The sequence below is a fragment of the Hesperophylax consimilis genome, chromosome 31, assembly GCF_061612785.1.
Source record: "Hesperophylax consimilis isolate HC1 chromosome 31, BYU_Hcon_1.0, whole genome shotgun sequence".
Classification (NCBI taxonomy): Eukaryota; Metazoa; Arthropoda; class Insecta; order Trichoptera; family Limnephilidae; genus Hesperophylax; species Hesperophylax consimilis.
Genome location: NC_142866.1, coordinates 374,152 through 386,336, shown reverse-complemented (window position 1 = coordinate 386,336; position 12,185 = coordinate 374,152). Strand labels below are relative to the sequence as shown.

Sequence of the window (12,185 nt, the reverse complement as noted above, 5' to 3'; positions counted from 1 at the left end):
TTTAGTGACGCAAATTTCAGACTTGGGTTCGAACTTTGCAAGCAGTTTTCTCAGGTTTTAAGGGACCAAACGGGCTGAAATATTGGAATAGTGATAAGAATCGTTATCCAAATCGAACTCAGTCAAAAATTCTCATAAAGTTGTCTTTTTAGAAAAACCATCCTTTTTATGGAGCCTTATTTCAGCCTTGGGTTCGAACTTTGTAAGCAGTTTTCTCAGGTTGTATGGGACTAAATTGGCTGAAATTAAGGAAAAGCGATAAGAAGCATGGTACAAATCGAAATCAGTTACAAATCTCCATAAAGTTGTATTTTTAGAAAAATTATGATTTTTATGGACGCTAATTTCAGACTTGGGTTCGAAATTTAGAAGCAGTTTTCTCAGGTTCTATGCGACCAAACTGGCTGAAATAATGGAATAGTGATAAGAATCGTTAACCAAATCGAACTCAGTCACAAAATCTTCATAAAGTTTAATTTTAAGAAAAACCATCTTTTTTATGGAGCCTAATTTCAGCCTTGGGTTCAAACTTGGGAAGCAGTTTTCTCAGGTTCTATGGGACCAAACTGGCTGAAATTTTCTAATATTGATAAGAATCGCTAACCAAATTGAATTCAGTCACAAAATCTCCATAAAATTTTATTTTAAGAAAAATTATTATTTTGATGGACGCTAATTTCAGACTTGGGTTCGAACTTTTGAAGCAGTTTTGTCAGGTTCTATGGACCAAATTGGCTGAAATTTAGGAAAAAGGATAAGAAGCATGGTACAAATCGAAATCATTCACAAAATCTCCATAAAGTTGTATTTTTAGAAAAATTATGATTTTCAGTGACGCAAATTTCAGACTTGGGTTCGAACTTTGCAAGCAGTTTTCTCAGGTTTTAAGGGACCAAACGGGCTGAAATATTGGAATAGTGATAAGAATCGTTATCCAAATCGAACTCAGTCACAAAATCTTCATAAAGTTAACTTTTTAGAAAAACCATCTTTTTTATGGAGCCTAATTCCAGCCTTGGGTTCCAACTTTGTAAGCAGTTTTCTCAGGTTCTATGGGACCAAATTGGCTGAAATTAAGGAAAAGTTATTAGAAGCATGGTACAAATCGAAATCAGTCATAAAATCTCCATAAAAATGTATTTTTAGAAAAATTATGATTTTTAGTGACGCAAATTTCAGACTTGGGTTCGAACTTTGCAAGCAGTTTTCTCAGGTTTTAAGGGACCAAACGGGCTGAAATATTGGAATAGTGATAAGAATCGTTAACCAAATCGAACTCAGTCACAAAATCTTCGAACTTGGGAAGCAGTTTTCTCAGGTTCTATGGGACCAAACTGGCTGAAATTTTCTAATATTGATAAGAATCGCTAACCAAATTGAATTCAGTCACAAAATCTCCATAAAGTTGTATTTTTAGAAAATTTTTAATTTTTTTGGACGCTAATTTCAGACTTGGGTTCGAACTTTGGAAGCAGTTTTCTCAGGTTCTATGGGACCAAATTGGCTGAAATTTAGGAAAAGTGATAAGAAGCATGGTACAAATCGAAATCAGTCACAAAATCTCCATAAAATTGTATTTTTAGAAAAATCATGATTTTTACTGACTCTAATTTCAGACTTGGGTTCGAACTTTAGAAGCAGTTTTCTCAGGTTCTATGCGACCAAAATGGCTGAATTTTTTGAATAGTGATAAGAATCGATATCCAAATCGAACTCAGTTACAAAATCTCCATAAAGTTGTATTTTTAGAAAAATCATGATTTTTATGGACGCTAATTTCAGACTTGGGTTCGAACTTTAGAAGCAGTTTTTTCAGGTTCTATGGGACCAAACTGGCTGAAATATTGGAATAGTGATAAGAATCGTTATCCAAATCGAACTCAGTCACAAAATCTCCATAAAGTTGTATTTTTAGAAAAACCATCTTTTTTATGGAGGCTAATTGGAGACTTTCCATTTTAGCAGTGAGTATTAATTAAAACCGCACATAAGGTTCCCATGGAAGAAGTGCTCACTTCTAAAAGATTTAAGGCGGGTTGTTTCAGAGAAATTCAAATGTAACTTTGTCATCAAATGCCATTTTGTTTTTTTGACAGTTGAAAGATCATGTCCAAATGGACAAAGTTAAATTGAATCAATTGCCAAATGGACAAAGTTCAATTGTATCAATGTCCAAATGGACAAAGTTCAATTGCATCAATGTCCAAATGGACAAAGTTCCAATGAATGAATGTCCAAATGGACAAAATTCAATTGAATCAATGTCCAAATGGACAAAGTTCAATTGTATCAATGTCCAAATCGACAAAGTTCCAATGAATGAAGGTCTAAATAGACAAAGTTCAATTGTATCAATGTCCAAATGGACAAAGTAAAATTGTATCAATGTCCGAATGGACAATGTTCCAATGAATCAATGTCCAAATGGACAAAGTTCAATTGTATCAATGTCCAAATGGACAAAGTTCCAATGAATGAATATCCAAATGGACAAAATTCAATTGTATCAATGTCCAAATGGACAAAGTTCAATTGTATCAATGTCCAAATCGACAAAATTCCAATGAATAAAGGTCTAAATAGACAAAGTTCAATTGTATCAATGTCCAAATGGACAAAGTTAAATTGTATCAAAATGGACAATGTTCCAATGAATCAATGTCCAAATGGAATCAATGTCCAAATGGACAAAGTTCCAATGAATGAATGTCCAAATGGACAAAGTTCAATTGTATCAATGTCCAAATGGACAAAGTTCAATTGTATCATTGTCCAAATGGACAAAGTTCCAATGAATGAAGGTCTAAATGGACAAAGTTCAATTGTATCAATGTCCAAATGGACAAAATTCAATTGTATCAATATGTCCATTTGGACATTGATACAATTGAACTTTGTCCATTTGGACATTGATACAATTGAACTTTGTCCATTTGGACATTGATTTAATTGAACTTTGTCCATTTAGACCTTCATTCATTGGAACTTTGTCCATTTGGACATTGAAACAATTGAACTTTGTCCATTTGGACATTGATACAATTGAACTTTGTCCATTTAGACCTTCATTCATTGGAACTTTGTCCATTTGGACATTAATACAATTGAACTTTGTCCATTTGGACATTGATACAATTGAACTTTGTCGATTTGGACATTGATACAATTGAATTTTGTCCATTTGGACATTCATTCATTGGAACTTTGTCTTTGGACATTGATACAATTGAATTTTGTCCAAAATTTGACATTGATACAATTGAAATTTGCTCATTTGGACATTGAAACAATTGAACTTTGTCCATTTGGACATTGATGCAATTGAACTTTGTCCATTTAGACCTTCATTAATTGGAACTTTGTCCATTTGGACATTGATACAATTGAACTTTGTCCATTTGGACATTGATACAATTGAACTTTGTCCATTTGGACATTGATACAATTGAACTTTGTCCATTTGGACATTGATACAATTGAACTTTGTCCATTTGGACATTGATACAATTGAACTTTGTCCATTTGGACATTGATACAATTAAACTTTGTCGATTTGGACACTGATACAATTGAACTTTGTCCATTTGGACATTCATCCATTGGAACTTTGTCCATTTGGACATTGATACAATTGAACTTTGTCCATTTGGACATTGATACAATTGAACTTTGTCCATTTGGACATTGATACAATTGAACTTTGTCCATTTGGACATTGATACAATTGAACTTTGTCCATTTGGACATTGATACAATTAAACTTTGTCGATTTGGACATTGATACAATTGAACTTTGTCCATTTGGACATTCATCCATTGGAACTTTGTCCATTTGGACATTGATACAATTGAACTTTGTCCATTTGGACATTGATACAATTGAACTTTGTCCATTTGGACATTGATACAATTGAACTTTGTCCATTTGGACATTCATCCATTTGAACTTTATCCATTCGGTTATTGATCCATTTGAACTTTGTCCATTTGGACATTGATACAATTGAACTTTGTCCATTTGGACATTGATACAATTGAAATTTGTCCATTTGGACATTGATATAATTGAATTTTGTCCATTTGGACATTGATATAATTGAACTTTGTCCATTTGGACATTGATACAATTGAACTTTGTCCATTTAGACCTTCATTCATTGGAACTTTGTCCATTTGGACATTGATACAATTGAACTTTGTCCATTTGGACATTGATACAATTGAACTTTGTCCATTTGGACATTGATACAATTGAACTTTGTCCATTTGGACATTGATTCAATTGAATTTTGTCCATTTGGACATTGATATAATTGAACTTTGTCCATTTGGACATTGATACAATTGAATTTTGTCCATTTGGACATTCATCCATTGGAACTTTGTCCATTTGGACATTGATACAAATGAACTTTGTCCATTTGGACATTGATACAATTGAAATTTGTCCATTTGGACATTGATACAATTGAACTTTGTCCATTTGGACATTGATACAATTGAACTTTGTCCATTTGGACATTCATCCATTGGAACTTTGTCCATTTGGACATTGATACAATTGAACTTTGTCCATTTGGACATTGATACAATTGAATTTTGTCCATTTGGACACATCTCTATGTTATTCGGCTGACGGGAAATGTGTTTTAGCCGGAGGACAATCCAAGAATATCTGCATTTACAGTATTAACGAATCAGTACTTTTAAAGAAATTCCAAATCACATTAAACAAATCATTAGATGCAATGGGCGTAAGTATACAGTTTATTTTTACAAATTCCGTAAATTCACATTAACATAACATGTTATAACCTACATCCATGTAATGTTTTTATTTAGAAATTAATATTGAATATTTTCAGGATTTTGTGAGTCGGCGCAACCTGACGGAATTTGGAAATCTGATGCTTGTGGAGAAAAGGAGTGAATTAGAAGGAGGCGATGTTAAACTAAGGTTACCAGGGGTGAAGCAAGGCGACATGGCCGATAGAAACTTTAAACCAGAGGTTTGTTAAATAATATTATAGAATCAATCAGGCTCTTTTAGATGCCATTTTCTTTTTTGTTACATTAGCTCCACATAGGAGGCCCTGAGGAAAATAATTATCCTCGGGGCCTATGTCATCTTTAGGATGCTGTGTGGAGGGTATTTTTAGTAAAAGAAGGAGAAGGAGTGTGTCCAGGAGTGACAGACATATGAATTTGTGGTTATCGTGGTGTATAAATGAAAGATCTCTCCAACTCAGGTATAGTGTTTATTTATAAGTTGAAAGCTGATTTACACTCACAATATTTCACGTTTATTTATGCACAAATACTATGGAATGTTCGCGAAACTAGGTCGTAGTACTCGTAGGTAGCAGCTGTTGACGATAGTAAATACTGAATACTAATAATTATGCTCGCTGCGTCGGGCTTATTTATATTGTTCGGCTGGTGGCAACAGCAGGTAGTTAAATGGCAACTAAATCGAGGCCACTCGCTCGGTCTGGCCCTTTCCCGAAGTTTCGGCGGCGTGGCAATTATGCCTAGGCGGCAGACTTGAACCTTCTGGCGAGTTCTCATAATGTGAAAGACCGACTTGCGATATTATTGTCGTCGTTAGACAAGTAGGTGCTTGTAGTACGTAGGTTGCTCTGTTTTGATTTCGACTGCGAGTACGTACCTAAGTAGCAAGTACGTACCTAAGTAGCGTCGAGCTGCTTATTATTAATGAATTAATCTGGATTCTTCTGCTACAAATTCATGAATGCGTTGTTCCGAAAAAGCCCTGTTGGAGTGGTCAAAAGTTCTCCCTCAACCAGTCTCCTGATCTGGCCCACCATGCGTTTGGTGGACAGACGCGTCGCTCGCCAAGATCCGGATAAACCTCATCCCATGAACCCGGCAAGCCCTGTTAAGTCACCAAACGAACTGCTTGAGGTGACCTATGACAGATGTGTCGGTTATCCAATAAATGGTTCCGGAGCGGCGGTACCCATACCCGCCTCCCTAATTGAAATCCCTGCTTATTTCTTAGTTCTGTTCTGCACGATATCAGCCTTATAAATTTAATTTTATAGCAATGTAAATTATACTATTTTTAATTTAATCCTTTCAGGTGCGAGTATTCTGTGTACAATTCTCTCCCACTGGTCAGAGCTTCTCAGTGGCTACAACAGAAGGATTGATGCAGTATTCCCTGAACACAGGTGGAGTGTTCCAGCCGTTTGAACTTCAGCTCAATGCCACTCCTCAGATGGTGAAGGAGGCCCTCAATAAGCAGGAGTGGACGGAGGCCTTGATGGCCGCTCTGCAGCTGAATGAGATGAAAATCATTCAGGAGGCTGTTGAACGAGTATCTATCAGTGATAGTAAGTTTGCACAAACAGTTAATACTTTTGTATACCTATGGCTGCAAACCATCCCAAAATAAATCGAATCATTACAATAAATCAGTAACAATAGTAGAATTACATAGTGCTGTCGCTGTCACTTCCGTCTACTCTTATGTCGAGTCTAACTCGACATTTTAAAATATTTAAAAATGTTTAAATCTGATTTATTATATCCGAATTCTTTGTAACACAATCTAAAAACGTCAAATTCTTCATTAATTATTAATTATGAATTGGTGGCAGATAAATCAATAGTAATTAAGGACAAGCAAAGGGTTACATAAATAAAATTACACTGTTTCACATTACTTAGTATTTTCCATGCTCTGGAACAGATCTTTCCTGTTTGTTTCTTAAAAACCATCTATAAATGGAATATCACTAAATTATTATACAGGGTGTCCAGGGGTAAAGTGCGCTGACTTCGGTAGGTGATTATTTTACATGATGGTACAAGTAAAATGTATAAATAAGTTTTTTTAAATTCCAACTTTTTTTCCCATAATATTTTTCTGTAGAAGATTATTTATTTTCCCATATAAACAATTCAACTTTTCCCGCAGACACCTTGTTGTAACATCGAACTTGCAACCGATTTAGTTTTTAATACAAATAAATTAATTATTGTTTATTTATTAGTTTTTTTAATTTATTTCAGTCCAGCTTACTATTGCAAGTCTTCCCGATGAATACTTGCACCGGCTTCTCAAAGCGATTTCCACTTTGTTTGAGGACAGCCGCCACATAGAGTTATACCTGCATTGGATCAGCTATGCGACAACAATACACAATTCTCGTCTGCAGGGAATGTTCGCTATGCCCACACTTCTGGCTTTAGAAAAAACACTTTCTAGAAAATATCAACAGCTGTCTGAAATGTGAGTTCTTCCCGCACAATTAAACAGATAATATTTTGTTATTACTTGCTGACTCGATGATTGAATGCTTGTCTGTCGAATGGAGGCATCAAATGTTCATTTTTCTGAAATTGTGAAACTGGTGAAATTGACATTTGAACCCCAGATCTTAATTACAAATTTGTCTTTTTTTTTACAGCTGCGATTTTAACAAGTATACAATGCAATACATTCAGGATCTCGGGAAACGCAATCGACAGAATGAAGAACAAATGGAAGTAGATGAGCACCATTCGGGAAGTGAATCTAGTGGAAGAGGAACTGCTGATTCGGAGAGTGAAGAAGATGATGTTGATGAAGAATCTACTTGAATAGGCTACTTGCATCTTAATTAAAAAAATATATGAAAAGGCATTATGTATTGTGTAAAAAACTAAACATAAATTATATATTTTTTTACTTCTCAATCTCTATCTAGTATTTTTATTAATTTTATTAACCTGTTGTGTTTTTATTTTAAATTTTTTTACCATAATTATATCCAGGTACAACCTGGGTGAGCTTTATTGAAGGGAATTTGCTCCTCTGAGAATATTCTTAAATATAAAATACTAGGTGTGATATCTTAGATAGTAGTTTAAGAGGTTACTTATAGATGGCATTGGTAACAATAAGGCCATTCATACAAGGAGATACTTACAAGCGACTCGAGTTTGTCGTGTAGCATACATGCTGCTCGTGAGTGTCCTTCATACTATTTTGCTAGTGTTCGCACACAATGTTACGCATTGACTATTGGTTTGACGTCACTTGCACGCTGCTGATAGTACTGGTAGCACACTACACGTCTTGCATTCGCATCTACTACTCGTTTGTCAGAGATGATGTTCGAACACGATTTGAATGTTAAATTCATTCTGGAGGTAGGAAAATATCCATGTTTATATAACTATAATTTACCAGAATACATGTTGTGGATTGAGGTTCGAAAGAAAAGTCAATTTGACATCATTCTCATGTAGTTCCTTGGTGGCGACAAATGTCCTCCAATTAACATTTATTTCGTTGTTTGGATGAACCTTAAATCATCTTTATATCGTTTTTTATGCTTGTAAATATGTATGAAGACGAACAATATTATTGTCTTCGTCGCTAGAGTCCCTTGACATTGTATTAATTCCATGACTGCACTTAAAGAATGATCAAGTTCAGTATAATTCAGGCAGTGCCGTGTAAAGAAACCAGCTTTAAAGAGTAGCATATATTGGTAGGTTGCGTAACAGTCTTGTAAAAATCTTTGCGTACGAAGAACCAAAAGCTGTCTATAATGCAGGGATTGAGAGGTAAATACCATTGGAAATTATTAGATGTTGATTATTTAAAAAAATTTGCGAGACAACCCATAGATAACACTAAAAACGAATTGTTTCACAGAATTGGAAAATTCATCAAATTTCAATGTTAAAATACAAGTCATGGGGCGGTTGTTACGCCGTTTTTTATTTATTTTTATTTCAAAGAAAATTTGCATTGGATGATACATTTTGAATATTATTTCAACCGCCATGTGATGGATGCCTCTGTTATGGCGAGTGAATTTTACAGATTGAAGATTTTAATATTATTCATAATTATAGTGAGTTATACAATTCCGATTCAGTTAATATTTTATGTGATAAATAATTAATTAAACATTGACAAAATTGACTTCGATAAAAACAGAACGTAAATAGGAAACTTATAAATTTGATGAATTTTTCAAATTCTGTGAAACAACCCATCCTTGTCTAATACATAACTAATGATATCCACATAAAAAGCAATATTCTAGATAGTTATATGAATGTTTCCAATTAGTAGCATTATTTAAAGTAGGGTGATGAAGTTTACATGGGCTAAGTCTGTGTACTTAATTCGATTACAAGGCTGTCCGCTGGGAAACCTTAGAAAAACACTTCAATGTTTGTATCGATGAATATCCACTGTCATTTGTGCAGCTAACCTACAAACATCCAAAATGGTTGAAGGTATGGAAAATTTTCATTAACTTTCTTTGCAAATATTTAAAATTGAATAGTTATAAGCATTCAGATGGTGAAATAAAATACATTCTGAAGATTTTTTCATAAATTTATTGTGGTGTGTGTTGTTACATTAATTTACTTTATTAAAAAGATAAAAATCAGACGGTACTAGGTAGTAGCTCATATTAACTAATAATCTTCAATTGATTGTTAGTGTAAACTTCTGATTAGTGAAGACGTTCACTTCATACTTACATTTATCTAACGGCTTCCGTGGCCGAGTGGTTACAATCCTCGGCTACGAATTCGGAGGTCGCAAGTAAATTTTCTTTGATTACTTTTTTTCATTTTACAATTTATCAATTAAAAATAATATATTTTTACTATATTTAAAATATGTAAAACCACCGTTCAGAATTAAAATGTTGCTTCAAATAGCTTTGTTTGGTGACCAGGTCTGAATAGCCAGGTAGGTACTTCCCAACCTTCTTCTTCCCCATCACCTTCCCTTCCCCACTACCTTCCACCTCACAAAATACGCCAATTGCATATGCCGTAGTCTCACTGGCTCCAAACGGTTGAGATAGTTGAATAGTGACGTGTTTATGTATATAAATCTGTTTGGCAGTGATGGATCCAGGAGTGGCAAAGACAGGGGCCTATAAATACGAGGATACGACTCGCTATATCGGGGAATGGAACTCCCGAGGACAGAAGCACGGGATGGGACACCTGGTGTTGCCAGACGGTACTAGGTACGACGGAGCCTTTACTAATGGACTGTCTTCCGGCTTGGGTGTTATGACATTCCCCGATGGTGCCAAGTAAGTTTTAAAGTTTCTCGTACTAATAAACTGCCCTTAAACTTGCGTAGATTTCACATTTGTTTTTCATACAATAATTATTCGTTATTGATGACTTGTTAACAGATCACAACTGCTTTTGTTATCAGATTGTTTTACTGTGTGTGCATATTTTCGTTATGTCAATGTTTCTGTTTCATATTATGATTCTTAAACCTTAGTATTAAGGTATGTCAAAAAGCAGGAACCTGCCAGTGGTAGTTTAAAGGAGTTGACTGTAAATAAATTTCGTGTTATCGAGATGGGAAGTTTAGGTTAATAAATCCACCTACCCGAAGTTGGATCTGGTGATGCTAGTCCGCGTCCCACACTTTTTTTTGGTTTATGTGCTCGTTGTACGGAACGGCTATGGGAACTTTTACTTCTGTCATACTAACGAAGTGTGTTGAACAGCCAACAGCACTTGTAACTTTAAAAAAGAACTACGGTCCAAGTGAATATTTTTCACATCAACGTAAAACGGGGTTTAGAAATTAGTGCCACTTTCTAAAAGGAAATAATCCTACATCATATTCTAACTACCTCATTGTTTTATATTAGCGTGTAGAATGGCCATTGCATGGAAGTTTTTTTTTGATGTAGGTACATAATGAATTTATCAATGAAGCAATTTTAAGATGTTTAACTTCTCAAGCGCCAAAAGTACCCATTGGATAAAAAAATTGTATCCCTTGAGCGCTGGCGTATCCATATGGATTAGTTGACAGGAGCTCGGCATTCCGAAGTTCAATATAAATTAATTAAATTGAGTGGAAGAAACACACAGCATTAGCAAAAAAAAAAAAATTATGATAATTTTCCTGTAAATGTCAATTATCAAATTCTGGAGTCAAGCATAACCTCACACTGAATGTTCTAAAATTTTTTCCAAATCGGTGTTACTCAGTGTTGCCACAGTAACGTAAAATTTTAATGCCATTTTATTAAAATTCTAGACTTTCTTGGAAGACTTTATGTTGGAAAACGACTCAAGGACTTTATTTAGTCCTGGTGCGGTCACGTATTGTTGTTCCAAATAAAGGCAAACAGTCAGTGACAATAGAGTTTGAGGGGAAATGTGACACTATTAATAATTGGCCCAACCACCAGCTGATTGTAATCATGTTGTGTTTGTTTGATTAGATTTGAAGGCGAGTTCATGCAGGGGTGGTTCCACGGCCACGGGGTGTTTTGGAGAGCAGATGGAATGAAGTACGAAGGGGAATTCAGAGGAGGGAGGATTTGGGGTCTTGGTAATATTGTCTTTCTTATTTTAAATCTGATAGTTAATCCTTGAAAATTAATCCACATTTAAATCTGACATTGATGTCCAAATTGATAATAATTTACTTATCTATAAAGGATATTATAATCTATCTGTCTGAAATTTGCATAGTGTTTTTGCTGTGATAATTTCTAAGGTTCATTAGGAACTTTCAGCCCGCAAGATCATTCAATCCCAATATAAGCTGTGTAGCTGAGAAATAACCGTTTAAATAAAAAATAAGATGAGACATTATATTTTATATTATTATTCAATATTTTTTCACTGTGCAGTAAGAAAGTATTATGAAAAAGTAGGTTTTAAAACTCCGGCAAAGCCAGGTATCAAATTATTGTTATAAAAATGATTGTTAAGGTCTAAATTAACACATTAAATCTTTTGGATTGCAGGCATAGTCACATTCAGTGACGGAAGCAATGGATTCCCTAGAAACGAAGGTTTCTTCCAAGACTGTCGACTCATGAGAAAGAAACGATGTGCAGAAATAATTCAGCGTGCACAGAAAGTAGCATACATGGCCAGAGCGCAATGCCAACCTATTTAACAAACAAACATCGTATTATTTATATCTGGGATTCGTAAATCATTCCTAACTTATATAAGGTAGTTATAAATTGTTCGTCTGTTCACAAAAAGTATACCCAATTTAAGATACAAAACAAAAATATTAATTAACTATTGTATTGTTAACGAACTTATACCATGGTCTGTTACATTAAAATTTCGTAATAGTATCACCAGGCTTACCTTGCCAGGGCTCCTACCACATAGCAACTTGACGGACGTAAATATCTCGC

The 12,185-nt window shown here is 34.6% G+C and overlaps 2 protein-coding genes across 2 annotated transcripts; both read left to right on the top strand.

Annotated features, from left to right (window-relative positions):
* Positions 1-4,664: 4,664 nt before the first annotated feature.
* On the top strand, positions 4,665-7,608 carry LOC149409310 (periodic tryptophan protein 2 homolog). The gene is made up of 5 exons (XM_089649768.1): positions 4,665-4,754; positions 4,866-5,009; positions 6,104-6,356; positions 7,039-7,258; positions 7,437-7,608. The coding sequence occupies exons 1-5, from the start codon at positions 4,749-4,751 to the stop codon at positions 7,606-7,608; spliced, it is 795 nt and encodes a 264-aa protein (XP_089505894.1). The 5' UTR covers positions 4,665-4,748.
* A 2,283-nt stretch (positions 7,609-9,891) lies between these two features.
* LOC149409309 (MORN repeat-containing protein 4 homolog) lies at positions 9,892-11,932 on the top strand. Its single transcript, XM_089649872.1, has 3 exons — positions 9,892-10,085; positions 11,247-11,356; positions 11,778-11,932. The coding sequence occupies exons 1-3, from the start codon at positions 9,892-9,894 to the stop codon at positions 11,930-11,932; spliced, it is 459 nt and encodes a 152-aa protein (XP_089505998.1).
* Positions 11,933-12,185: the final 253 nt, after the last annotated feature.